The sequence below is a fragment of the Myodes glareolus genome, chromosome 4, assembly GCF_982192425.1.
Source record: "Myodes glareolus chromosome 4, mMyoGla1.1, whole genome shotgun sequence".
NCBI classification, from domain to species: domain Eukaryota; kingdom Metazoa; phylum Chordata; class Mammalia; order Rodentia; family Cricetidae; genus Myodes; species Myodes glareolus.
Genome location: NC_142029.1, coordinates 86,512,729 through 86,540,437, shown reverse-complemented (window position 1 = coordinate 86,540,437; position 27,709 = coordinate 86,512,729). Strand labels below are relative to the sequence as shown.

Below are 27,709 nucleotides of genomic sequence, written 5' to 3'. Positions count from 1 at the left end.
CCAAAGGTGTGCCCCATTAGGAGTGCTGTCCAGATCCTCTGTGCTGGTCACCCCTCAAGATACCTCTCTAGTAGCTATGATACCGTAGCACACTCCTTTAATCCCAGTATTTAAGAGGCAGAGGCAGGCAGATTTCTGAGTTCCAGACCATCCAGAGTTACATCATCATCATCATCATCATCATCATCATCATAAAATTTAAAAAAATCATCATCATCATCATCATTATCATCATCATCATAAAATTTAAAAAAAATTCTCCAAACGATCACTTCAATTACATGGCTTTCCTGCTTAGAGTTTGGCTTAGATCCTCCAGCTTCCTCGTTTTTAGCCTCTAATTTTCTGCATTCCTGTTTGTCTCAAATGCATAGCTGTCTTTTAGAACAAGTGTGGTAAATAGTATTATTAAGTGCCTGAATTCTGAACAGGTACGCGGGGTTGTTAGCCAATCACAATTATGTGGGTCCTGTAGCAAGCTCTAGGGAATGTACAAAGTACCTGGCGCTCCAGTGACTACAACTCCCAGAAGGCAGAGAGTTAGACTACGACTCCCAGAAGGCCATGCGATCACGTAACTTTCTCGCGTGCCATTTGGAGACGGAGGGTAAGGGCTCCTAGATACCGCGATACTTGGGAGAAGCTGGAGCCGGTGAGCTTTGGAAGGTGCTGGAAATCTGTATCCCTGGGTCCCGCATTGGTGTGGCGGTGGGAGACACCCCTCTGACTATGGGTCCGAGTGAGGGTCTTCGTATTATGTGTGTGATGTGGTGCCACGGGTTTGATTTCGAGTTCAGAGTTGGGGGTTAGCAGCTGCACCTGTGCCCGCTGACTTTATGCTCTATCCTTGACCAGAGTTGATCAGTTTAAAGGCGGCGCAGTAAGAACACCCACACTTGACGCTTGCCTTTGAAAAACTGCAGCATAAGCTGCCGCCAAAGAGATCTAGGAGCGTCCCGAAGTGCAAGGCTTTTTAAAAATGACATTTGTTTTGAAGGAGGGTTGCTATCACGGCGTGCTTGTGGAGGTCATAGGACAACTTGCGGGACTCAGTTCCACCTTGTAAGTCCCGTCATTTATATCCAGGGCCTCAGGTTTGGCTGCAAGCTACCTCACTGAACCAACTTGCCTCAAACTGTATTTTAAATTAATAAACTAGAGAAAGGAAAGCCCTGAGAGTGTTTAGCTGCTTAATCCCTAAACGTGCCAAGTGGCATTTAAAAATTAGAGGGCAGTTTTTGTCCGATAAAAAAAAAATTCCTGATCACTGACCATTGGAATATTGGAAGCCAGAACTAGAAAATGGGCAGGAGAGATTCCCAGCTTCAGGAAGTGGTGGATGCTTGGGAGCTGGTTTCTCTCCGATGTGTGTCTTGTGTCCTCAAGAGGTACCCAAATGGAACTGCAGGAGCTTTAGAGCCAAACATGTCTCCTTCTGGTTTGAGGGAAGTCCATTAGAATGCCAAGGCTTTTGACTGAGCGAACATTCCTTGCTCTTCCTACTGTCATAAGATGGGTTTAGGTGCCGGGTAGCATGGGTTTTGGTGTAGGGTGGTGACATTTTCCTGGCTACATTTTTACCCATTTTGTTATTGGCAGATATCCATGAAACTTTAAACTTTGAGCTTGACTAAATGAGAGGAGACTTACATGTCACACAGAGGTTTACCCCTCCCCCCCCCCCCCCCCCCCCGTGTGTGTGCGCACACTCTCTCATGGTCTTAAGTTCCTTTTTTTTCTTTTTCTGTCTTCAAGACAGGGTCTCTCTCTTTATCCCTGGCTAGCCCAGAATGCACTATGTAGACCACACTGATCTTGAACTCATGGAAATCTGTCTGCTTCTTCACAAGTGCCAGGATTAAAGTCATGTGGCATCAAACTCCACTTTTTGTTGAATATGCATAAAAGTAAGTGTAAGTTCCTGCCACGTTCTGTGGTTATAATACAGGTCAAGTAAAAATATAAAAAAATGTTTATGCATATGCCGCTTAAAATAAAAGCTGCTAGACCAGTGGAAAGCCAGCACATTGGTAATAGAGGCGTCTCCCTGAACCTCTACCTCAGCCTATGAAGGGTGGAAAGAAAAATTTACCCTAAGTTCAAGGATAGCCAAGAGTAACTCAAGTTGGACTCTAGAGGTTTAAGCAGAACATTGAACCGTATGACAAAACAAGCTTGTCTTTTGAGTTTTTTCTCAGGAGGGTAAGTGGTGGTGGGAGAGAATTAGATATAATGTTCAGCTCCTGGACATGTCTGAACAAGCATGATACATAGGTCAGGAAACACAGACATTCACTGACTTGTCTATTCAAACCAGTGAACTCTGTATTTAGGACGGAGGGTTAGCTATCCCAGAGCCAAAGGATGTGTGCGGGAAAACTTGTGCTCCGAAGCCTCAGAAGGTACATCACCAAGCAGCTAGGAAGACATACAAAAGGATCCATTTTAAAGTGTAGAAAAGAGTTACTCTTGTTGCTGTGTTTCAGGGGTTACGTTTGTTATGTAAGCGAAGGATTTTTCCCTCTTTCTGAAGGGTAGAGAAAGTGCAGGTTTCTGGCTGTGGCTTCTCCTGCTTGGCTGACCGCCCTGGTCCCTGAGCTCAGCCTGTTAGTAGTGACCTGCTGCCTGCTTGTCCTCTCTTCTCTGCTGCTCACAGTTCTTATGAGTGGCAGGAGATAGGGAAGTAAGGTGCTGCCTGTAGTCACCCCAACTGTCGATGAATAAAAATTTAAAAAGTCTTTAATAGAATCTGGGTGGAGGAAGAGATGTAATTGGCTGAGAATTTGATCTTAGCAAACCCTTGCCAACTGTCACTCTCCCTGGGACCCTCAGTTTTAACATATTTGACCTCGTTTCCAAATATCGGTTAAATAATCTAGTTTCTATTCTTCAATTATAAATCAGTCTTTCTCCTCCTCCGCCTCCCCTGTACCCCCAGAAGAATGGCTTTGGTCCTGAGCAAAGCTTGGCTAGCAGATAAAGCAGTGTATCTTGGACCACAGTGCCTGTTATGGGGAACAGTTGGATGAGCAGTGCAGAGTTCTGCCTCTAGTTTAATTGACAGCTTTGTGGAACATGACCCTTGGGAATTTTATCTTCTTGAGGTTCACAAACTGCAGAGACGAAATTGTGCTTCTGTCTTGTAGGACTCTTCCTGTTCTTGCGCCATTTGGCTGAAGTAGGACGGGGTCAGGGTTTGAGGACTGACAGGTAAGTTTTGCTGGAGAATCAAGAACATGCTTCTCATGGAACTGGGCTCCTGTAGAGGACCTGAGTTCCATTCCTATCACCTGTGTGCACACCCATGCCAGGCAGCTCAGAACTGCCCAAATCCAAGGTGATTGGATGCCCCTGGCCTCTGCGAGCATCTGCACTCAAATGTACATAGTCACATATGTCCATAAAATTAAAAATAATTAGCAACAACAAAAAACCAAATGTGTCTCTCACCCGCTGGTGATGTGTTTTGGGGAGCTGGCTAGTGGGTCCCATGGACTTTGTCAGTTATCAACAGTGTGCGCAGACTTTTTGGTGGACTCATTTCTCTAACAAGCCTGGTCCTGGTTGAGGTTCCAAATTACAGAAAAGATTCAAAGTGCTGTCAGCAGGGGGTGGGAATGGAGGGCTCAGTGTTGTCCTCCTAGCCTGAGGAAGCTCTGTTTCCTCGGACTCTTTCAAAGCTACAGCAGGAACTTTTCAAAAAACTTCAAAAAACTCAAGATTCAAGGGTTCAGGTGGAATCCTGCTCCCCAGAGGCTGAATAGCAAGCAGCTCACCTCATGTCTCCCAAGTTCTCTCACTCCTTCTCACGCCTCCTAACACCTCCTTATAAACCCTTTTCCACCTGGCTCCTTCCTACAACTTCCTGTCAGCTAGTTGCTGATATAGCCTCCTGACCGCAGGTGAATTTTATTTAATCAGACAAATCTTTCATCATTAAACATGTGTTCCAGAGCATAAACAAAAGTAACACAACTTAAAATAATATTCTACAACAGCTTGGTGATTAAGAGAGTATATACTTCTCTTGCAGAGGACCTGGGTTCGATTCCCTAGACCCACATGGCAACTCATAACCATGTGTAACTCCAGTTCCAGGGAATCTGACATGCTCTTCTGGCCTCTGTGGGCACTGTACACAACTGATGCACAGACATACGTGCAATCAGAATACCTGATGGTAACACATAAAACATACATAAACAGTAAATATGTAAATAAAGCAAATCTTTAAAAAGTGCTGGCAGGTAGGGAACCAGCCTGTGCTTAATCCTTTTGAAAAGAGTAACTCAGCTTTTATGGGTATAATTCTGAATGGTTTAGGCAAATGCCAAACTGGTGCCTGTGGGTATCCCAGGCATGGAGGGACCTGGAGCTACTAGGTTCTCCCTCCATGCCGATCTTGACCTTTTGGAGTACATCTAGGGTTTTCTGTCTCGTAAAAAGAGCCACTTATCTCTGTCTTTTGCATTGACACAGGCTGTACTGGAGGACGCTTCAGAAATCAGCTGTCCCTAGCCCTATGTCTTTCGTATAAACAGAGTTTTGAGGAGGGGATGGTTCTGGTCCAAGGCCATACACTGGGTCAGGAGTGCAACCTGGTGCAGGACCCAAGACTCCTGCTTCACAGGGCAGGTCTCTGCATGTAATGTATTCACTCAGCAGATACTGAAGACTGTGAAAGTGAGGGGAGTGGTCTGCTCATACTTAGGGAAACTGTTGGTAGGGGAGAGGCAAAGGAAACTGATGTATACATCGAGTGAGAAATCATTGGATAGGTTCACTCTAGAAAAGCGCCAGCTCGAGCTCGTCCAGAGTCTCTAAAGGCAGCTGCCCTCCACCCATCTCTGCCCAGAGTCAGCCCTCAGTGGCGGTGGCTGACGGAGTGGGGTGTGCTGGGCCAGCCGCCAGGGCAGAGGCTTCAGTGTGTGCAGCAGCCCAGCATCACAAGCACCTGCCAGAGGAGGACCCCAGCCAGCTGCTCCCACGGAGTGCTCTGCCTCTTTGTGTTTGGCTCGTAGAAATCAATCTGCAGGTTGTCACTCAGCCTGGTCCACAAATATGGGACAGGATTCCAGAACAAGTCTCTTGGCTGCAGAAGCACCCTTCTTGCCTATGGTTCCGCTCACCAGCATCTTTGGACCTCATCCTTTCCACTCTCTTCAGCAGCCTGCCAGGCCCACTGTAGTAACTCCCCACTCTCCACCACTAGCCATGGTTCCCTCCACACATTGCCAGCTCCATTGCCATCTTTCTCATAGCAAAGCGCCAGGTTCTCACCACCCTTGACATTCTGGCCCAGATCTGATCATGCAGCCCGCCTGGTCCTTCCTAACCTCCTCATAACTCTTCAGCTTCTCTCTTAACCTATACCTTCTTCCCCAGACCCTCCTTTCTCCTTCAGACCTCTTCACTTGGCAGGGTTATTCCTTCTGAAGTAATTTCTTTCTGTCTGAGAAAATGCTTGTTGTTCAGGAATCAGCCTGAATGACATCTTTATGTGACATAATCTCTGGCACAGTCACTGGGCAGCTATGGCACAGGTATAGCGCATCCAGCATTGTATGGAGAGGAGGCCTGATTTGATCATCACACACTTTCTCCCAGAAGCTGGGAGATGGTCGAGGACATAGCACAAGCTGCTTGTTGTATGACTGTGTGAACAGAAAGGATGCCCTTTATTTTGTTTTAGATTCTAAACCTGGGCTTTCTAGGCTCCCAGAAAGCCACCAGATGCCACATGGAACCAAGGGCCCCATGCCCAGCTGCCATACCCTCAGTGGAGAGAAAGTTCCGTGTTCTCGTGGGGGTCACTGGAAGCGTTGCTGCTCTGAAGCTGCCCCTCCTGGTGTCAAAGCTTCTGGACGTCCCCGGGGTGAGTGTCTTCTCAAGGCAGGCGTAGTGGCTTCTGGCGCTAGGGAGTCAGTGCTCCCGGGCCAACACACTGCTGCAGTAATTGGGATGTTCTTTTCCTAGTCCTGGGGTGTGCTGGTGGTCGGGACACACAGGAGATGGGCATGTACAAGGTAAGCAGAAGGTAGATTAAATGAGATAGTGGGGGTAGAGCATGAGAAGACAGCGAAAGGGCGCCGTGAGTGGAGAGTTTGGATCCCATACACTGACCCTGAGGAGTCCTGTTGTCCTGTGGTAGGAAGGTGCTCTGGAGAAGGGCAGAGAGTCTCAGTGCTCCCTGCTCCCATTTTCTTTTTCTTTTTTTTTTAATTGAGCTATTTATTTTTTTTCCACTCCTCTCCCTTCCTCTCCCCTCTCCTTTTACCCTCTCCCATGCTCCCCAGGCTCCCAATTTACTCAGGAGATCTTGTCTTTGTCTATTTCCCATGTAGATTAGATCATTAGATCTCTTAGGGTCCTCATTGTTGTCTAGGTTCTCTGGGGTTATGGACTATAGGCTGGTTTTTCTTTGCTTTATGTCTGAAAGCCACTTATGAGTGAGTACATGTGATAATTGTCTTTCTAGGTCAGGGTCACCTCACTCAATATGATGTTTTTAGATCCATCCATTTCCTCTGTGTAGTGTTCCATTGTGTAAATGGATCACATTTTTCTTAACCATTCTTCGGTTGAGGGGCTTTTAGGTTGCTTCCAGGTTCTGGCTATGACAAATTCTGCTGTTGTGAACATAGTTGAGTACATATCTTTGTGGTATGATTGAGCATCCTTTGGGTATGAACTCAAAAGTGGTATTGCTGGGTCTTGAGGTCAGCTGTTTCCTAATTTTCTGAGGAATTGCTGCACTGATTTCCAAAGTGGCTGTACAAGTTTGCACTCCCACCAGCAATGCAGGAGTGTTCCCTTTACCCCATAGCCTCTCCAGCATAAGTTGTCATCAGAATTTTTGATCTTGGCCATTCTTACAGATGTAAGGTGGATTCTCAGAGTTGTTTTGATTTGCATTTCTCTGGTGGCTAAGGTTGTTGGGCATTTCCTTAAGTGTCTTTCAGCCATTTTAGATTCCTCTGTTGAGAGTTCTCTGTTTAGGTCTGTACCCCCCTTTTAAAATTGGATTATTTGTTCTTTGATGATCAGTTTCTTTAGTTCTTTGTATATTTTAGAGATCAACCTCTGTCTGATGTGGGGCTGGTGAAAGTCTTTTTCCATTCTGTAGGCTGCCATTTTGTCTTATTGACTATGTTCTTTGCTTTATAGAAGGTCCCATTTATTGTTTCTCTCAGTGTCTGTGCTGCTGGGGTTCTATTTAGGAAATGGTCTCCTGTGCCGATGTGTTCAAATGTACTTCCCATTTTCTCTTTTATGTTGCTCCCATTTTTATTCCTCCCTGAACTCCTGGGCTTTGCTCTTCACCATGTCAGACGCGCTGTTTGTCCTTCAAACACAGAAAGCCTCAGGGGCCGTTCATTGCCTGAACTTCTTGTTTTGAACCTCGTTCCCTCCGGGTGCTCAGAGATAGTGTGATAGAGCGGGAGATTTTTCTCCCTCTGTTCTTGGCCAGGCCACCTCCACTTTGACTAGTTTTATATATTAATATTCAAAGACTGAAATACTGCCAACTGCAGCAGGTGGACGGCTCACTCCCCCAGAATCCCCTGTGGGTCCATGTAGCCTCCTGCTATTCCTGTCTTCTGCCTAAAGCCCATTGCTTTGGGTGGCCCCTGCCTCTAACTGCCCTTCTGGTCACCAAGTCTACAAACCCTCGCTCACACACCTTCTGTCACTCCCAACCTGGTGGCTTTAACTCCTTTAAACTCATTTGACACAGGGCCATAGGCTGCTCTGGGCACTGCTCGTGTTCATCCAGCACTAGTATTGGGGGGCAGACATTGTTAAGACATGGAGAGAGTTATTTTCCTTGTGTCTGCATAGGCCCTGAGGTGGGGCCACCTAGTGGCTGTGTCTTACATGTCCAGCAGAGGGTGCTCCTCTCACACAGATGACAGTTGTGGGGCCTTGCGGGTGTATGGGGGGGACTGGACAGACTTGTTTCTTTACTTTCTATTAACTTCTACCCAGAATGTCACCTCCTCTCTCTAAGTCCCTCCCTCCCCCAGGCTGAAATAAGTGAAGATGCCAACCATGCCACTGTCAGGAAAAGGGAGAATCTCATGGCTGCCCTCTGCCTCTTGAGCCCAGAGCTTTTGGTAGGAGCTGAATAGCGAGAACCTGGAGGGCAGGAGGCCTGGGAAGGGGTTATGACGCTGTCACCACCCCCTGGGGAGAGAGGGACTCAGAATAGTTCCTTTTCCCATAGCCCTAGAGCAAGAGAGTTTCCGGGTAGGAGGATGGGGGTGGGGAGTCCAATCCCAGGAAACAGATGGGCAGCCTCAGAGCACAAGGGAATGGCAACTCCACCACTTCCTCCCTGCCCACGCAGTGTGGGGGTGTGAGGAAAGGGCTGCCTGCTGGGTGGTGGCTCCACCCACCCCAGGCTTTTTTAGCCTGGGCCCTTGGGAGGGAGGACAGGCTCTGTCTGGAGCAGGCCTTGGCCCGCTCTTTCTCTGTCTGGGGTTGTAGCCCAACTGAGGCAGCCAGAGGGCACCCAACTGTGGAGGCCTCCCTGTCACTTACTGCCTTTCTTGTTTTAAGTGGGGATGAGTCCTCCTGCCCATCCCCCAGGTGTGGAGGGGAAAGGCAGATGACACAGTGACAGCAACTTGGCTCAGGGCTTGGCACGTGGAAGCACTTAACAGTGTGTGTTTCCTGTCTGGCACCCCTCCTCTGCACTATGTCACAGCCTTTGGGCCATCAACTGGCTTGAGGTATTGAGGTTGTTGAGATACCAACATGGAAAAAGCCGTTGAAACTACAGCCCCTTTTTGTATGTGAGGGTCCCTATGTCCTCATCCTGAAGATTGGCAGCTGGCTAAAGTTAGCTTTGCCTGTGGGCCTTGTGAGGTGTTGATAACCAGGAGTAGACCCTAGTTTGTTTGGTGGATACTTCCCTCCCTTCCCAGCACTCCTTTCGTCCAGTTTCTTCCCTGGGGTACTGAGCTTCCCAGTGCCCCTTTACAGCGGAGTCCAGGTCCCTTGGAGCAGCCCCCTCAGCTCTCTACTGGGTTGATCAGTCATGTGAAGAACGCTGTTCCCAGTTCTCTTAAGGACAACCAGCTTGTGAATAGATAGTGAGCATCTGAGTATATGGGGATGCGTGGCGGGGACATTCTGCATACATCCCTGGCATGCAGGCATATGCAGATGTCCTGGGAGAGCCGCTGGCCTCGAGGCTGTGCCATCACCCCATAGCAGGTCAGAGAGATGTGAGGGCCTTTAGCAAGTGGAATAAGCAGGCATGAGTGATGGACTTGCATAAACAATTGAGAGGAGTTCACCAGCAAAGCCCAGGCACCTTTTTGTGAGGCCAGCATAAGACAGCAGGGAGTGGGAGGAGAGGCTGAGCCAGACCTGGTAGCACACACCTGTAGTCCGAGTACTTGGGAGGTGGGGGCAGGAGGAACAGGAATTGTCCTCAGCTGCAGGAGACCCTGCCTCAAAAATAATAATAATAATAATAATAATAATGTCTAGAAATGGTAGCTCAGGTGGATGCCTAGCATGCAGAGAGTCTGGGATTCCGATCTCCAGCACCGTGTAAACCTAGAGTGGTGGTGCAAGCCTGTAACCCTAGCACAGAGGCAGGAAGACTGGAAGTTCACGATCCTCCTCAGCTACATATCTAGTTTAGACCAGTCTGGCCTATGTAAGACCCCGTCTCAATAGGTAAAAAAATAGGAAGGAAGAGACATAGAGGTTTCCCCACCCCGGGACTCTGGGCCGGTTTACTGCTGTCTTTGTCTTCTTTCTTAGCCTTCATCATTTTATCCATGCAGTGGAGAGAAGGCAGGCTTGCAGGTGGTCTGTCCCGGGATCTTTTTTGACTCTGGTATTGGAAGATTCTAGACGCGAAAACAGAAGGGACTAGGACCCAAAGGCCATCTAGGAGAATGTTTTGTAACTCCATAACTATTATATATGTGGACAGCATTTTCATCCAGGTTGTCAGCTCAGTATTTACACCTTGTGGGCAAGTGTGGCCTGAACCAGGAAGAGAAGACAGCACCAGAGTTACTTTTCAGGGCAGGTGGCAGCAGGACTGAGGACAGAGGGAGGGAGTTGGTAAGTAACCATTGGGTTTACAGAAAAAGTAAACCCAATGTAAGTTTCTAGCATTTCCATCAGGACACCCTGGGCTGAAGATGAGGAAGGAGGGCTGTATGAAGTAGATTCTGCTTCTCCAATTAGTTTGTCGATATACAGAAAAATTTTAAGTGTTTATAGCCTTTATTTCACTCCTAGAATTGAATCCTATGGTTGCAAAAGTTCACTTATGTACAGGGATGCTCATTATAGCATTGTGGATGTTTTGAAAACAAACCCTGAGTCCAACAGTACAGAGTCTGGCGTACTCATGGTGCAGCCTCTCATTGGGTTACTCTAGTGGATGGGAGCAATGAAATGATCCCTTGCTACTAGTGTGGAGCATCCCAAAGATGGGAGGAGCAGAACAGGATTGGGCTATGGCCCACCTGTAACCTTAAATGGTTCTATGTACAGCCTGTTCCAGGAACAGAAATCATGGCTTTGTTTTAAAAAGTTAATAAGCAGTTATCTTGCAACCTTACCTTTGTTTCAAAAGGGTTGTTATGACTACCTTATTATGATTACCTGTTATTAGAGCCACCTGCAACCATACCTTTGTTTCAGGTCGTTAGGACTAACATATTATGATGTTCTGCTCCTGTAACCCCACCTGTTTTGCCCACCAAATCCTCCATTGGAAACCCCCCACCCCTGAGCTACAAAATCCTTGTCTTCCTCACATCTAACTCTGACATCTCAAACCCTGCCTTAGAGGGAGGCAGCCCAAGTACATGAATAAAAAAGCTTGCTTTAATAATTGTTGCTTTAATTTTGCCATGATGATTTGGTTCGGTGGTCTTTCTCCTCACATCTTTGGGACTAGTAATGGCTCAGTGGTTAAGAGTGCATGCTGCTCTTCCAGAGGACAAACTCCAGCTCCTGGGGATCAGATCAGACCTCTGTCTGTCTGTCTGTCTGTCTCTCTCACATACATACACACACACACACACACACACTAATTAAAACTTAAGAAAAACTGGTTGGGACTGGAGAGATGGCTCAGTGGTCAAGAGCACTGCCTGCTCTTCCAAAGGTCCTGAGTTCAGTTCCCAGCAACCACATGATGACTCACAACCATCTGTAATGAGATCTGGTGCCCTCTTCTGGCCTGCAGACAGACACAATACTGTATACATAATAAATAAATCTTAAAAAACGGTTTATTTATTTATTTTATGTATAGGAATGCTCCATCTGCATGTATATCTGCTTGTCAGAAGAGGGCATCAGATCCCACTGTAGATGGCTGTGAACCACCATGTTGTTGCTGGGAATTGAACCTAGGACCTCTAAGAGCAGCCACTGAGCCATCTCTCCAGCCCTAACAATTAAAACTTTAAAAATGAAATATTTAGCTGGGTGGTGGTGGCGGCACATGCTTTTAATTCTAGTGCTCAGGAGACAGAGGCAGGTGGATCTCCAAGTTCAAGGCCAGCCAGGTATACAGAGTGAGTTCCAGGACAGTCAGGGCTACACAGAAAAATCCTGCTCAAAAAAAAAAAAAAAAAAGAAAACAAAAGAAAAAAAGTTTTTTAAAAGTGACAGGCCAGGTAAGATGGCCCAACAGCACAAGATGATACCCTGGAGTTCAGTCTTCATATAAAGATGGAAGGAAAGAATCAACTCTGAAAAGTCCTCTGACCACACATATATACCAAGGTGTACACCCACCCCTAATAAATAAAATAAGTTTTTAAATGACGGGAACTTGAATCGAGATCTATATTTCATGTATTATTTTTCATAATTGGATACACCGACCTGTGCAATGCCTGTGGCTGCCTCTGAGCTTGTCAGTTGGGACAACGTTCAAAGAGTCCCCAGCCCATTCTAGAAAACATTTGTTAACTCTGAATAAATGTAATATGGTGCCTCTAAATGTTTTATATCCAAGACTACCTGCAGTTTTCCCTTTGGAGATACTTGTGGAGGGAGATAGGCTTCGTTTTTATCATTCAGTTAAACTTTTGTTTACTAACCTGCACAAACTTGTATTTAAGACAGTAAAGTTTGAGGTAGGTGGGGTGTATCATGCAATATTCATTTTGTTCTTCCTTTAGAATTTCTGAAAAATCTTACATTTATTTGTGTGTGTGTGCGCATATATGTGCCAGTGTGCATTTCCACGGTGTCTGTGTGCAAGTCTGTTGACAACTTGCAGGAGTTGATCCTTTACTTTTATAATGACGGTCCTAAAAATTAAACTCAGGTCATCAGCCTAGGCCCACTGGCCCTTTGCTTATATTTATTTATATATGTATGTATTTATTGAGGCGGATTATTGCTATGTAACTCAGAATGGCATTGATGGCTTGAATTGCAGGACTGTGCCGTGAAGCTGTGCTTTTTTTTTTTAGTGTTCATCAAGAGAGGTGAGTAGGAGAAACCAGGTGGCTTGGCTTGGGTTCTCCCTTCTTTCTAGTTAATTTCCAGGTGGCAGCCACCTGTGGTCTTGGTTTGGAAACTCTGAGACCTGTATTTGTGCCTCAGCTAGCTTGGCTGGCCCCTACTTCCTCTACTTGCAGGCTTCTCACGCACAGTACTAGGAAGCAAACTCCATGGGCAGGGTGTCCTGTATTCTGGGACCCTTCTTTGATAGGGAAAACCCATACAGACTATGGTTTGATCTTTAGCAGTTTTTCTGTCTTGGGGAAGGGCACAGCAGGATTGGTGTTGCAGGGCCAGCAGATATGACTGCATTCTGGGTAAAAGAAAAGGGCCATCAAAGGACTGGGTTGTCCCAGTGGGCTGGAAGACCTCCTCAGAAGCCATGTCAGAGAGGAACTTACCCTGCCCAAGACCTCTTAGTGAGTAAGGTGCCAGAACAAGGCTAGTTTCCTGATTCCTGTCATGAGTGAACTTGGGGAGCTCAGATCTCAACCATGGGTTTTCTCTACTTGAACTCAGGAAGTTGTGAACTAGCCTCTGCCTATCAGAATTACATATGCTGAACCTCCTTGCTCAGCTAAGCTGCACTGAGGGCTTTGGTCACCGTGGCCTATGTATGGTAAGCTCGGTAAAGCCTTCCTGAGGCCTCTCCTTGTGAGAGATGAGCCACCTCTTCTCCTCCATAATTCTGTCTCCTGTGTGCCAACTACTGCTCTGGACATCAAGAGTCTTTTTTCCTCGAGTATATCTGCCACTCTTATCCCTGGGGTAAGCTTGTCTGACCACCAGACCATAGGCATAGATTTATAACATACGCGGTCAATACTGATTGACCCAGTGCCAAGGTCCTTCACCGCATGTGCCAACCAAGAGGCCCAATGCTAAAACTCTGATGCGTTGTCTTCATCCCAGGGTAAGTACATGACAGATGTTGTTCGAGTGAGCTGTTCCCCGTGTTCTCAGGCATTAGAGTATCTGTTGGTGGGGCTGTTCAGCCAGTGTAGGAAGTCTTGCTGGAGGAAGTGTGTCACTGGGGGTGGGCTTTAAGAATTCAAAGATTCACATCCTTCTCTGTTTGCTCCCTCTGCTGCCTGCTTGTGACTTAAGATGTGAGCTCTCAATTTGCTGTTCCAGTTGCCTGCCTGCTGGTACTCTTCCCCACAGTGATGGTGATGGACTCTTATTCCTCTGAAAACATAAGCCCAAATAAACCCTTTCTCCTCTAAGTTGCCTTGGTCATAGTGTTTACCACAACAGCAGAAAAGTAGCTCATACAGCAGGCATTTCCTCATTAAAGCCCTTGGTTCCCGTGGGGACATAATTACATGTAGCTAGAAATACCCACTCATCTCTACCTGTGCAGAGATCTCAAGTAGTCAGTGGCCACCCATAACTGGTGGTGACCACACTAGTCAGTACTGGTAAGGCATTTCCATTATTGCTGTGAGTTCTTATTGGGTAATGTAGGTTCGTGGCTCTCCGCTAGAGCAGTTGAACAATGTCCAGAGACAGATTTTGGTTGTCATAACTAGGGATAGTCATGCTACTAGCTTCTGGTAGAGAACAGGGATAGAGGAGGAAACTCTGACCACGGGATTTCGCTCACACTGTGACTATGAAATATTTCTACACAGATTTCTTTGATCGCTGTCATAACCTGGACTAGACCAGGGGCCTGAAGCAGAGGTCAGGTATCACTGCAAACTCGGTTTCTATTACCCATGCCCCCCAATTCTCTAGGATCCCCAGATTCCAGAAACAGCAGAGAAAAGGAAACCAGACTTGTGAACTGGTTTCAGGAAGGAATCTCTATAAATGCTAGACAAAATGCAGACAGCTTATGCAATCGCGTCTGGCCAGACTTCAGTCACATCACACAAAGAAGTACAGGTTAAAAATACTCAATACAAAACCTAATCTTAAGAGCGATCTCTAGGGGACCAAGCACAGACCTGCTTCTCAGGAGTTATGCAGTGTGGAGGAAAAGACCTTAATGCTCAGCTCTGTTCCACTAGGACCCACAAACTCTTCAGATAAAGCACTGGGGGTCTCTTTCCTCGGCATTTTCTGCACTGCCAGAACTCCTTGGTGTTTATTGCCTGATGTGAATGAATGAGTGAATTATCTCTCCGTCCCTCGCTCTTACTCTCTCTCTCTCCTTCTCTCCTCTCTCTCTTTCTCTGGTGTGTGTGTGTGTGTGTGTGTGTGTGTGTGTGTGTGTGTGTCTGTGTCTAGAGTGCTGATCCAGAACCTACCCAACCCTTTGCTCTCAGGACCGTTTGGCTAAGTGAATGGAGATGAAATAATAAATCCACAGGATTGATGAGCCAGATCAAGTGCCATCCCTTTAGAACCAGCCTGGGCTTGCTCAGTAGCACTAGGCTTGGGGAAGGGCATAAAGAAGGACCTTCCTGTCACACGTTCTTCACATTACTTCTTAGGTGAATGCACTGCCCCAGGAGGCTCCCTAGCAGTGTGACTGTATACCCTGGGAGTGTAGCCAGAATGCACTGGCTAAGAGGTAGTACAAATTTGGAAGGAAAGATCTCAAGCAAAGTTGTTGCCTAGAGTAGGAGGCCTAAAGGATGCCTGGGTGGAGATCCTCAGGAGGTGGTGGGTATGGGGGAGGCACCATAATGACTCTGAGACACTTTATGGCATGTAGAGAGGAAAGGAAGTGAAGAGCCAGAGAACCCCTGAACAAGGACAGTACCAATGTGGGAATGTGTCTGAGCTAGCCCTAAGTAGTTTTCCTTAGAGCTGGCAAGAGGCATGTGTATTATAGTAGAGTCCTTAGAGCTTCAAGAAGCAGCTTTCCTAGAGTAGAGAAAGACAAACTCAGTGTTGAGGATAGGTGGGAAGCTCTTAGAGCTGAAGGCTAAAAGCCCCTTACCACATTGTGTAGGTTCGAGGCTAGTCTGGACTGCATAAAACCTTGTCTTAAAATAAGACAGGTGGTGTGTGCCTGAGCTCCAGGCCAGCCAGGACCACACAGTGAGACACTGTCTCATAGAAAATAAATAAAGAGTGGAGTTCTTTAGTGCTCACCGGGAAAGGCATGACAGTATCGATTTTATTCATGTCTTAGAGTGTGCATGTACCTACAGAGGCCAGAAGACATTGGGTCCTGTGAAACTTAGTTTACAGATAGTTGTGATAGTTGTGAGCTGCCAAGTATATGCTGGGAGCCAAACCCAGGTCCTCTGCCAGAGCAGCAAACCCTCCCTTCAGCCCTTTAGTTGTATCTTAGATTCGAGATTTGAGACAGTGTTTTCGGGTTTAGATGTTTGTGGTTGTTTTGTTTTGTTTTGACCTAGGATTAGAATCTAGGACCTCACACATGCCGGGTAAGCTCTCTGTCACTGGCTGTATTTCCTAGCCCTACATGAGCTCTGTAATGGATATCTTCCTCAACCACATGGAGATGGGTGTCAGGCTGTTTATAACCAGTGAGAGAAGCCCTTCTTGTTGGGGATGTACCTGCTCAAAGGCCTTTGTCTATCCTAAGAACCACGGAAGATGTGTGTGATGGCACAACTCTATAATCCCAGCATGCAGGAGGATTAGAAGTTCAAGTTCATCTTTGGCTACATAGGGAGTTCAAGGCCAGCCTGGGTCAACCTCGTGTCACACACAAAAAAGAAGGGTACATTCTTGACTCTCTTCCCTGCTTTCCTTCCCCAAGTGTGTGGGCTTTGTGGAATGTCTCTTGTCCGTATCAGTGTCTTTGGGGGCTCCTGATGGTGGTACAGGCTGAGAGTAGCCATGAAAAGCAGCAGGATTAAGATTTTTGGGGCTGTCATAGACCAAACAAGCAGTGAGCCAACTCTGATAGGTGTAGGGATTTACAGAAAACCCTGAGGGATTACAAGCCTGGATGTGGCCCTAGTAGTAGCATGGATGAAGACTTCGTGAGTTTCTGCTGATTGCAAACCCTGTATCCATTTGTGGGAATCGTGGCTGCAAGAAGAGCCACTTGGGACTTGGTTTGTTTTTGTGCATTTGTTTTTGAGACAGGGTCTTTCTGTATCTCAGGAACTCATGATCCTCCTGCCTCAGATTTCTGAGTACATTCATTTTCTTTTTTCCTCCTGCGTCTGCTCCTCCTTTCCCCTCTTTCCTTCTTCCCTCTCTCCCCCTTTTTTGAGACAGTGTCTCGCTGTGCCACAAGCTAGCCTCAAACTCTTACTCTGCCTCAGCTTTTCAAGTGCTGAGGTTCTGGGCATTGCTGCCACACGTAGCTTAACTAAACAGGCTTTTTTTATCTGTTTAGTTTTTTTTCTTCTGTTATTTCCTTGTGGAATTTATTGGTCAGACTTAGCCCCCCTAGATTGGCCTTCTGATTGTTTTCATAGTTTTGTTTTTGTTCAAGTATATACTACCATTTCTAGCTTTGCATTGAATTAAAAAAATTGTAAAATTTACTTTTTGACTCCTGAGACAGAGTCTCACTATGTAAACTGGACAGGAACTTGTTACAAAGATCAGGCTGACCTTGGTCTCTCAGAGATCATACTGCCTCTGCTACCCAGCTGACATTAAAGATGTGAGCTGCCATGCTTGGCTGCACTGAAGTTTTATTTCACTATAATTTAAATTTGCTAGAGTTCTTTCTGTTCCCTGAATAGTCCTTTAAAAAAAAAATAGCACTGATGGCTCATCAGTTAAGACATTGTCTGCTCTTGCAGAGGACCTGGTTTCAATTCTCAGCACCCACATGGTAGCTCAGAGCTCTCTGTAATTCCAGTTCTAGTGTGTCTGACGCTCTTTTCTAGCCTTTGAAGGCACTACATGCACATGACGTGGATATACATACAGGCAAAACATACACATAAACAGAAAAGAAAATAGCATTATGTTCTTGTTTCTTGGGTGCCTCCCTCAGCTCTAATTTTCTCCCTTCATTGTCTGTGAGTTTCTGTTTTCTGTTCAGTTATTTAATCTTGTTCTCTGATCTGGAGGATTTTCTTCAAATGGCTGCACCTATTTGACTGTGAAAATCTGGGTGGAAACTTCTCTCCATTGCCAGGCACTCAGCTGGGAGCGAATGTTTCTGTAGGGGGTCCTCAGAATTTAATACCTCAAAATTTCCTTCCCCACAACCCTCTAGTAGTCCCAGGGTCACTTGGGTTTTCCAGGAAAACCCTCCCAGGTCTCCTGCCTGTAGAAACAGTGTGAGGGCTCAGTTAGAGCCTTCCAGTGTCTGAGCATTCTGTGGTGCACTTCTAGCCCAGGCTCTCTGGCCTCTAACAGCTCACATGGCTGTTAATGTCTGGTTGCTGGGTTGGGATAGAAGCTGGGAGTCTTTAACTGTCCTGTAGGGGGTGAAACAGCCCTGCATTCAGCTCTGCCTCTTGCCTGTCCTCCAAGGTGCTCTGCTCCTCTGGTCCCCAAGATGTCCCCCTCCTCTCCTCTGGTGGGCTTGTTTTCAGTGGTGTTGTGGGCTCTTGGTATTTGGTCTTCTAATCTCATCTGCTAATGTTTCCTTCCACTTTAATTTTCAATAATAAGTGTGTTGACAAGTCTTAACGGCTGTAATTTCCCTCCTCTGTTCTTGAGAGTTTAATTTACTTTACTTAGCTGAAAGCGTATTTTATTATTATTTTATTTGCAGTATTGGATATCAAACAAAGGGCTCACACATGCTGCTAGGCAGACCCTTTGCCACTGAACTACACTGCTAGCCCTTTTCTGTCCTGCTTTGAGACTAGGTATCCAAGGGGGCTTCGTAGCCTTTGGCCTTGGTCTTCTGAGAAGCTGGGGTTATGGGCATGTACCACTGCACCCAGTTTGAATATGAATGTGACTTATTTTACATTTTTATTTATTTGTCTTGTGTGTATGCATGCACTGCACGTACGTGGAAATCGGGGCAGCTTGAGGGAGTCAGTTCTCTTTTCCTACATCAGATTCCAGGGATTGAACTCTAGGTTTAGTGGCCAGTGCCTTTACCTACTGAGTCATCCTGCCAGCCCAGAAAATGTGTATTTTGATCAGAAGTGTAGGCTATTATATATTTATGTTTATCACATTTAGAATTAATTCTGGCATCTGCTATTTTTCTAGTGTTGGAAATTGAACCCAGGGCCTCTACTACTGAGCTTATGCCCTAATCCCCTCCCCCCACACACACTTTTTTTTTAAAACTAGATACAGCCTCATGTATCCTTGGACGGCCTTGAACTCTAGATCATTATTGCCCAAATTGCCTTGCATTTCTGATCTTCTGTCTCCACCTCCTGAGTGGAGGGTTATAGACGTGTGCTACCATGCCTGGCTTTATATGTGGGGATCAAACTTAGGACTTGGTGCCAGTTAGACAAGAGCTCTACCAACTGAGCCCTCCATAGAGTCTCACCTTAGTCCAGGCTGACCTTGAACTCATAATCCTCTTGCCTTTACCTTTTGAGTGCTGAGATTGCAGACGTGTGTCCCCATCAGCGGCCACTTCTGTTGTTTTATTTAGTACTTTCTACCTATTATGTCTTCTCTTTGCTGCTTTGCTTTTTCTGTCCTTTATTATGTAGACTGCATTTTCTTCTCCTAGTTGAAAAGTTATGCATGATTGAGTTTGTTATCATTCTTCTCCTGTGTAACTAATTAAGCCCACACTTGACCTTTTCATTATCTTGTGTCCTTGCCCTGAAGACCCTTAGCAGGCTCCCCCTTCCCTTGCTCTCCCTGCCTTCGTGGATCTGGACTGTGCTCCATGACTGGTTTCTGTGGAGAGACAGGGCAAGCCAGCCTGTTCCTGGGTGTCTTAGAGAGGCCTTCAACTCTCAGTGATGATTTGCTTTAAAGGATAGCTGAAGATATCCCTGAGGTTTTTTTTTTTTTTTTTGTGGGACTAGGGATGATTGGTAGGAGAAGTGAGACAGAATGAACAGGTCAGTAATTCTTGGAACCCTAGACCTGCAGCTACTACTCAGTTTTCCCTTTGAGACGTCAGCTTTTGACTCCAGCTCTGTTCTCAAGAGTTGTACATGGCATGGTGCCCCCTGCTCTGCAATGGGAGAAACGTCCTAATGGGAAGGAGTGGCGACTAGATTGTGTGCAGAGGCAGCCTTGAGTCGACGTCACCAAGTTCTTATCAAGCAGGAATGTGGATCCAGCAGCCTCAGAGCTTTCAGTATTTCTATGGCAGGCAGGAAACTGGGTTTCCTGTGTGAAATCTTCCATTTATACATTGGGTGAAACTGCTTATAACTCTGTCCAGGCGTTATGGCCAACTCTGGTCAGACACTGTGGCCTTTGCACAAAGCCCTGGTTGTCAGTGATGCTTTCTGTCACCCTGTCCTAGCTGTCTTCCTGGATGAATGTCCTTTCCTGACTCTGGTTTCTCCTAAGGCGTGACTTTCTACTCCCTTCCTCACCTAGTAAAACATCCTCTTTGTTTGTATCAGTGCATTCTCAGTAGTTGACAAGGTGAAGACACACCCATTCTCCCCCACGTGAGGGCACAGACTTTCCCACACCCAGGCCTTGTTCCTGAAGTAGGTGAGGGACTGTGTTCTCTCACTGGAGCGTGGATGCTGACATAGCATACACACACCAGCTGTCAATGCCTTGGCCTGTAGCAAGCAAGCTCTTGGCATAGGGCTTGGTCTATGTCTCCTTGGTTGATCCCTCCTGCCTGTGGTAGACTAGAGTTTTCTCCCATCATCTGCCTCCCACTGCCTCTGGCCTCTACTGCATGAGTGGCAGTGGCTGCGGCTTTATATACTCGAGACAGTTGGTGACTCATTTCACAGCAGCCCCTTAAATAGGGAAGTGAAATGTGTACACCTGGCAGGGCCTGGCCTTTGAGTGACAGCGGAAGTAGCTGTGTAAACATGAAGATCATTGCTAAGGGGAAGTCTTGTTCACCACCAGGCTAAGGAGAGCATCCGCCTGCACTCGCCCTCGTGTGGCCTCTATGCCTGTGACTCTAGTAACTTTTTTTTCTTTCTCTTCTCCCTTCCCTCCACTTTCTTGGTGACAGCTGGAAGTCACAGTGGTAACCACTGAGAGAGCCAAACATTTCTATAGCCCTCAGGATGTTCCTGTCACCCTCTACAGTGATGCTGATGAATGGGAGGTCAGTGCTGGGCCCATTGTTTTTCTTCCAGTAGGACAGAGCTATCTTCCTTCCAGCCTATGGTCCTGGCTGCTGGAGCACACAGTCTGGGCTCAAGTCAGTGGTCAGGGCCATCTGGGTAGAGGCAATGAGGAAAACATCTGTCTAGTTTCTGGCCTGCGGGAGGCCCGTAGTCCCGCCTTCCTCAGGCAGAGCTCAGCTTTGGCCCAGTGCCTGGGGTTGAGTGTCCTTGTACTTATCTGGGCTGATGAAACCACAGAGGAGCTCTGTTCCCACCACCCTTATCCATGTGGCTCTCAGCGTCAAGGCAATCCAGAGTGCTTCACTTCCCACGGCCGCTGGCCATGCCTCTGCCCTCCTGCAGAGGGGTGGGCACCAGCTGATTTGCCAGGCGCGCAGTGTGGGCCTCATAGGGCTGCCCTGCCAGGCATTTTAAAACATTCCCAGCTTCGAACATTTCTGGCTGGCTTGCCCTCCCGTCCTCCCCTCCCCCTTCATTTCTCATCGCCCCAGAGCCCTACTGGCTTGGACAACCCAAGCATCCGCCTCAAGCAGACAGGCCAGGAGTTCCCTGCCAGATGTCAGTTCTCTTGAAAACCAAACCATAAAGGGAATAAGCTCAGAGAGACAAGGAGCGTTTGTTTCCTCAGGCCTGGTTTCTGTCAAATTGCTGGTTCCATGGCCAATGCTTGCCAGCTTGACTGTGAGAGGGGACAGTGGAAAACTTTGAGGGAGAGCTAGGTGGTTTCCTTGGGTTTCTCTACTTATTGTACCTGGCCTATTTGGCCATCATCCCCTCCCCACACACACACTGAGAGTGACTGGGTTGATGGCCCCTATTACTTTCTTTTGGCAGATGTGGAAGCGCCGCTCTGACCCAGTTCTCCACATTGACCTGCGAAGGTGGGCTGACCTCATGCTGGTGGCTCCCCTTGATGCCAACACTCTGGGGAAGGTGGCCAGTGGCATCTGTGACAACTTACTTGTGAGTGACTCCCAGTGTCTTTCCTCTCCAGTCTTGCTCCCAGTTTGCTGAGTGACAGATTTCACTGCAGAAGTAAATCTGTTATTATTGGGGTGCAGGCCTGTTGAGCAACCCCTGCCCTGGACCTTTAGCACAGAGGCTGCAGGTCTGGGTCCGATGAATCGTCTGACTTTGCCAGTGCTGTCTGGGGCTGTCCACCTCTCTTCTGCCCTCAGTGGTCAGCCCCCTGCTCTCCCATCTTCCCTCACCATAGGCTGCCCTCTGCATGCACCTCCATTGATTTCCATTTGTTCTGCCTTCCCCCCAGAATCTAGAAACACACTGTATACTCTAATAAGAGTGTCTGCTTCCTCATGCATCTCACATGCTTATTTCTCTATAGTCATTTGAGCCCCAAATCTAAAACCCAATTCTCACATCTATCAGAGAAAGCTTAGAAAGAAACGGGAAAACACAGGTGAGAAGCGATTGCCAGGTTGACTTATGCCCGTGAGACTTCTTGGGAGCCGCTCCCTTAAAAAGCATCTGCCTTAAAAAGCATCATCCTGAGGTCTTATGGTCAACTCCTCCCTCCATTTCTTGACCTTTCACCTCCCATGTTCTGGGAGCTTATACTGAGGACACAGGGAGCACTTGGTCTGAGAGAGACTTGTGATCACCCATGTAGGCAGGAGAAATACTCCATGTTGACTGCTATAGTCTTTTTTTTTAAGATTTATTTATTTTATTATGTATACAGTGTTCTGTCTGTCTGTATGTTTGCAGGCCCGAAGAGGGTACCAGATCTCATTATAGATGGTTGTGAGCCACCATGTGGTTGCTGGGAATTGAACTCAGGACCTTAGGAAGAGCAGTCAGTGCTCTTAACCTCTGAGCCATCTCTCCAGCCCCATGACTGCTATAGTCTTAAAAGACCCAATTAGTTTGTGGAGCATGCTTGGTGTTGGGCATTAAGTAGGCATTTACTAATACTGCTTGTATGTGATAGGAAGTAATTTTTCATAAATATTTTTGTTTGAATTTATTTGTGTGTGTGCATGCATGCGCGTATGCATGTGTGCATGTGTGAGAGGAAATGCAAGCTTGTCTCAAACTTTCGGCAGTCCTCTGCCTCCGCCTTCTGAATACTGGGATTACAGGTGTGTTTTACTACACTCAGCTTGTTTTTAGAGTTGAAAATGGTGAAGAAGGGAATATTGAAGATGCATCAGGAGCTTTAGAAGGTCACATATGAAATTAATGTCCTCTCATCTGGGCCTGGTGGCATAAGCCTGTAGTCCTGGCAGTTTGAGAGGCTGAGGCAGGAAGATCAAAAGTTCAAGGCCTGTGTGGGCTTCAGAACAACTCTCTAAGTGGAAAGTGAAAAGAGGGCTGGAGACGTAGCTCAGTGGCAGAGTGCTTGTGTATTGAGTGTGAAACCTTACGTTTACTCAGTCCTTGTCTGCTTATTAGGAGGCTCTTAGCTCCTCTTCCGGGAAACTGCTGGTGACTTAAGCATCATTAGACTAAGAATGTAGGATGGGAGGAACACCACGCTGATGCTGTGGCCAGAAGCAGTCTGGGTAGACAGAGAAGCAGAACCGGGTACAGTATGGTCCTTGCTGCCCAGAAGGACTGGGACTGGGCAGCAGGACACTCAAACAGGAGAGGGAGTTGCTCGGCCATGTACCCCAAATCCCTGGGCTTTCATTGGCAGGTTAGCAGCAGCTGATGTGATAGAGCATTAGCCTCAGAGCTGAACCCCAGCCAGCTCTCTTAGGGCTCTTCCTACCCTCTGAAAACTCAGGTCTCCCTTCCTTTTTGTTGTTGTTGTTGTTGTTAGCATTATTGTCATTATATGCCAAGGTTTGTTTGTTTTCAAATATAGCCGGTAGCTGAGCTGGAGAGATGATTCAGTGGTTAAGAGAACTGGATGCTCCTCCAGAGGATCCAGGTTTGATTCCCAGCACCCACATGGTGATTCACAACTGCCTGTAACAATCTGAGACCTTCTTTTGACCTTCATGGTCAGCAGGCACACGTATGATGTATGAACATACATGCAGTCAAAATACCCACACACATATAAAACAAATAAAATCTCACATAGCCCACTGGCCTTGAAATCCTGATCATCTTGCTTTCCCTGGCCAAGTGATGGGATCACAGGCATGGCCTGAGGGCCTGGCCCCTACACTCCCTATCTTTGAGGTTCTTCTTCAGGACTCTTCTTCAGGACTGACTGAACAGTGGAGCATGTCCCCACACTAACCATTCTCCTCAAACAGCTTTACCTGAACACAGATGTTTCAGACAATGTCCGGTGTTAACGGTTTGAACTGTAAGCATCCTTGGTTGTAGGGCTACCTTCTGCTCAGTGGGTATCTTCTTCAAATCCTGAAAGGAAGCTCAGCCTGCTTCCTCTTTCCAAACCTCCTGTCTCCATTGGAAAGGTGCTGGAGAGCAGCATCTTGTTACGTCGTTCTGCAGTCCTGCTCTCCAGGCCCTCAGCCTAGGCATGGCTGTCTCTCTCTGCTCTAGCCTCTCTTCTGCTAAACTGTCAGGTCCAGAAAGAGGAGGTGATTCCCCAGGCTTGACAGTCTGGCTCAGTGCAAGTCTCTTGACTAGGATCCAGCCTTCTGCCCATCCTGAGCAGGTTCCCAGGGGCAAGGCTGAGGCACTGAGCACAGTGCCAGCTACGGCTGTGGGAACCAGTGTCCTCCTCTCCCTTCCTAGGCCAGTTGCTCTAGAGGAGCTGTGGTTTGTCCAGGAAGCGCTGAGCTCCCTGTCAGACACTGGGGAAGCAGTCCTGTCAGAGGAGGGCAGGGTTCTTGCTGTGAGTAGTGTGCTCTACTTTGAGAGTGCTTAGAACCCAGCCCAGTCCCATCAAGGGCCTCCTCTAGGTTTGCAGAAGCAGCAGGTGGCACAGAGCCAAGAGGAAGTGTGACTGGAATTGTCCACTCATAGCCAGGTTGTCGTATTGAGAGCAGTTGGTGGGAAACCAACTCTGGTGTCTGGGATGACGCAAGCAGCCAGATTCTGTGGCTATTTTTTTTGTCCCAGGAGAGGGTAATGACACTGAGGGGCAGGCACTGGCTCTGGTCTGTATGTTGCATTGTTCTCTGCTCCTTCCTTCTTTCCCCAAAGGACTTTATTTCTGGGGAGGGGTGTCACAAATGCTATCTCCCCAGGAGTGTTCAGGAGGAGGTGCACAGGAGCTATTTCTTTGGGAGGTGGTCCTGAGCCTGTGCCTTTGTTGTGGAGCCCAAACTTAGCGCTAGGCCCTCAACTAAGAACTTTGAAAGCTTTCACACTTTCGCTAGGATCTGGGGTACCCACCTCTAATTCCACCACCTAGGAAAACAGGAGACCAAGAGTTCAAGGTCATGTGTTACATAGCCAGTTCAGAGGTCAACCTGAACTACTCGGGACTCTGCCTCAAAGCATTACTGCCAATACTATATCGCCATCAAAAACATTCGCATTCTGTTTTAGCTAGTTATTTATTTATTTATTGGGACAGGGTCTCTCTAGTCTTGCTGGCCTAGAACTTGCTATATAGACCAGGCTGACTTCAAACTCAGAGGGATCAGCATAGCGTGCCTCTGTCTCCCTAGGGCTAGGATTAAAGGAGTGTGTCACCATGCTCAGCTTCCTTCCTTCTTTCCTCCTTCCCACCTCCCTCCTTACTTCCTTCCCTCCCTCCAAAAAGGGTTTCTATGTGTAACCCGGCTGTCCTGGAACTCACTCTGCAGACCAGACTGGCCTGGAACTCAGATATCCGTCTGTCTCTGCCTTCAAGTGCTGGGATTAAAGGTGTGTGCCACCACTGCCTGGCAGCTCTTTCTTAAAAAGAAAAACAGACAGACAGACAGACAGGGTCCTGGTATATATTCCAGGCTTCAGGTTGTCCCTGAACTTAAGATTCTCTTACCTCAGCCTGCAGAGGGCTGGGAGTATAAGCATATGCCCACATACCTAGCATTCAACCATGGTTTGATTTCAAACTTGTATGACTTCAAAGTTCACAACCGAAAGACTCTGAGTTAAATAAGAAGGGGGGAGGAGATAGAGAGGGAGGGAAGAGGGAGAGACAGGAAGGGAGGATCTTAATTAAGCCCTTTCACAGCTTCTCTCCTGTGTGACCTTGGTGTGGTCTAGCTTTGGGAGGTGGGGAGACTGTCCAGTCCAATGAGTGCTTGAACAGGACCTTGTTTGTATCTAAATGTAACCTTGGGCAACTGTATATCAATCAGGGAGTTGCAGCTTGCTCATCTGTGAACAAGGGACAGTACTTTCCTTATAGGGTTACAGTAAGGGTTCTTGAGATAATAGGTGAGAAAATGTACCATGTGTTGGATGTTTTCATTTTCAGGGTTTATTTGACCTAGAAGTAGAGCTGTTGTTGAGTAGAGCATGAACCAGATTTGGTTCCTAGCCTTCCAGTGAATAGTGAAACTAGCCTCCTGCCCCTAGGATTGCTTCCCAGCCCTGCAGTTGTGAGCTTGTGTAAAGGCTTAGACTGGTGGGCAAGGAGATTGCATACAGAGTGGAGATCTGTTGGAGGTATCTGGGGGCATTGTGAGTGCTGAGTATCTCTTGTGTCCAGGACTATGCCAGAGCCTGAAGGGAGATGGTGTGGACTAAAGAGACAGTCCCTCCCTGCTTAAGGATACAAGAACAGATCTCTGTAGGTGTGTGACACCCAGCCACCCCTAGTCAACAGCTGTTTTGCTGACTGAGGTTGGAGGGCAGTAGGGGACTCAGGGTACTGAGGAAGGGTGGTAGGCAGAGCATTCCCCTCTTCTTCACAGACCTGTGTCATCCGGGCTTGGGACCTCAGCAAGCCTCTACTCTTCTGCCCTGCCATGAACACCGCCATGTGGGAGCACCCTCTCACTGCACAGCAGGTGGACCAGCTCAAGGCCTTTGGCTATGTGGAGATTCCCTGTGTGAGCAAGAAGCTGGTGTGTGGAGATCAAGGTGGGTTTCTTGCATACTCAGCCCAGAGCTATAGAAGGGGCCCTGCTTTCGGGTCACCTTTAGGTTCTATGGTTCAGTGGTTCTCTGGCCCTTGTGACCTTGGATAGAACCATTTTTTGAGCTCAGCTCTCATCTGGCAATGGCCAGAGTGCTAATTCTTGTTTCTCAGGTTCATTAGACTGGAGTGAGACAGATGTGTGGAGTGTCTGGTAGAGTTCCTCATAGTAGAACAACTCTGTTGTTGGAGTGAGCCCAGGGCCTGTCCTGGGATAACTCAGAAGGGATATGGTGGATCTAGCTCACACAGAGCTGGGCTTGGACTCCCCAGACCTCGGATGTGGGCGAAGTGCACAGATTAGATCTGAGTAGTAGCCACAGGCAAGGTTAGTTCATATGAAGACTCTCAGGCACAGATGAACTTTGCTTCCAGGTCTAGGAGCCATGGCCGAGGTGGAGACCATTGTGGGGAAAGTGAAAGAAGTACTCTTCCAGCGCGGGGGCTTCCAGCAGAGCTGAACTGGGGTTTTTGTCCTGGTGTCTGTGCACCCAGTGAGTTCAGCCTGAGCTGCTGAAGAGGGACATCACCACAGCATGAAGAACCTGTGTTCGTGAGGAGGGGCTGGCGTGCACCTTCTCAGAGCTGCCTGGGGACTGACCCTCTTCAAGTTAAACAGAACTACAGACCCAGGTCCTACCTTCTTCCAACCAGGAGATGCTGCTTTCCTGAGGCCCTCCCGTTTCTTCCTGGGATAGGCCCAGAAAGCTGAAGCTGGGCAATCATGTTACTACTGGAAGAATAATTGAATGACTGAGGACCTCCTGCTTGGAAATGCTTTTAGGAACACGATGGCTGAAGCTGGGCATGGTGGCTCATGTCTGTAATCTTAACACTCAGAAGGCTGAGGCAGGATTGCCACAGCTTTGAAGTTTCTTGGGCTACAGAGTGAGCCAGGCCTGTGAGTGTGACAGCCTATTTCAAAACAAAAACAACATGAAGAAACACCATAGCTCAAGATCCCTGGCACAGCAGGCTCCTGATCAAGCCTTGGAAGCTTCCATTCTTTGGTGCCCCAGTGTCACACAGTCAGGAAGTCTGTGAGGTGGCAAGACTCTTCACATTTCCCACAGACTGTACTGGGAGTCGGGGCAGGGACGGTTCTGGGAAATAAAGAAAAGTGACCTCA

General features: G+C 47.4%; 1 protein-coding gene across 14 annotated transcripts; it reads left to right on the top strand.

Moving 5' to 3' along the window:
- The first annotated feature begins 554 nt into the window (after nt 1–554).
- Nucleotides 555–27,709, top strand: Ppcdc (phosphopantothenoylcysteine decarboxylase). 14 transcript variants are annotated; one of them, XM_085688793.2, is made up of 8 exons: nt 556–666; nt 1,756–1,907; nt 3,147–3,210; nt 5,715–5,875; nt 20,483–20,578; nt 21,435–21,563; nt 26,357–26,525; nt 26,956–27,709. In XM_085688793.2, exons 4-8 carry the CDS (start codon nt 5,741–5,743, stop codon nt 27,039–27,041), a joined length of 615 nt encoding a protein of 204 aa, XP_085544919.1. In that variant the 5' UTR covers nt 556–666; nt 1,756–1,907; nt 3,147–3,210; nt 5,715–5,740; the 3' UTR covers nt 27,042–27,709. The 14 variants fall into 14 exon arrangements, with proteins under 14 accessions (XP_085544921.1, XP_085544919.1, XP_085544920.1 ...); XM_048416966.3 differs by having other exon boundaries at nt 557–666; nt 5,693–5,875; XM_048416968.3 differs by having other exon boundaries at nt 593–666; nt 1,760–1,907; nt 5,693–5,875.

Coding starts and splice junctions, on each gene's coding strand:
- Ppcdc (XM_085688793.2), top strand. CDS start 5,741: ATGGAACCAAGGGCCCCATGCCCAGCTGCCATACCCTCAGTGGAGAGA. Junction 5,876..20,482: donor AGCTTCTGGACGTCCCCGGG/GTGAGTGTCTTC, acceptor TCTTGGTGACAG/CTGGAAGTCACAGTGGTAAC. Junction 21,564..26,356: donor GCATCTGTGACAACTTACTT/GTGAGTGACTCC, acceptor TCTTCTTCACAG/ACCTGTGTCATCCGGGCTTG.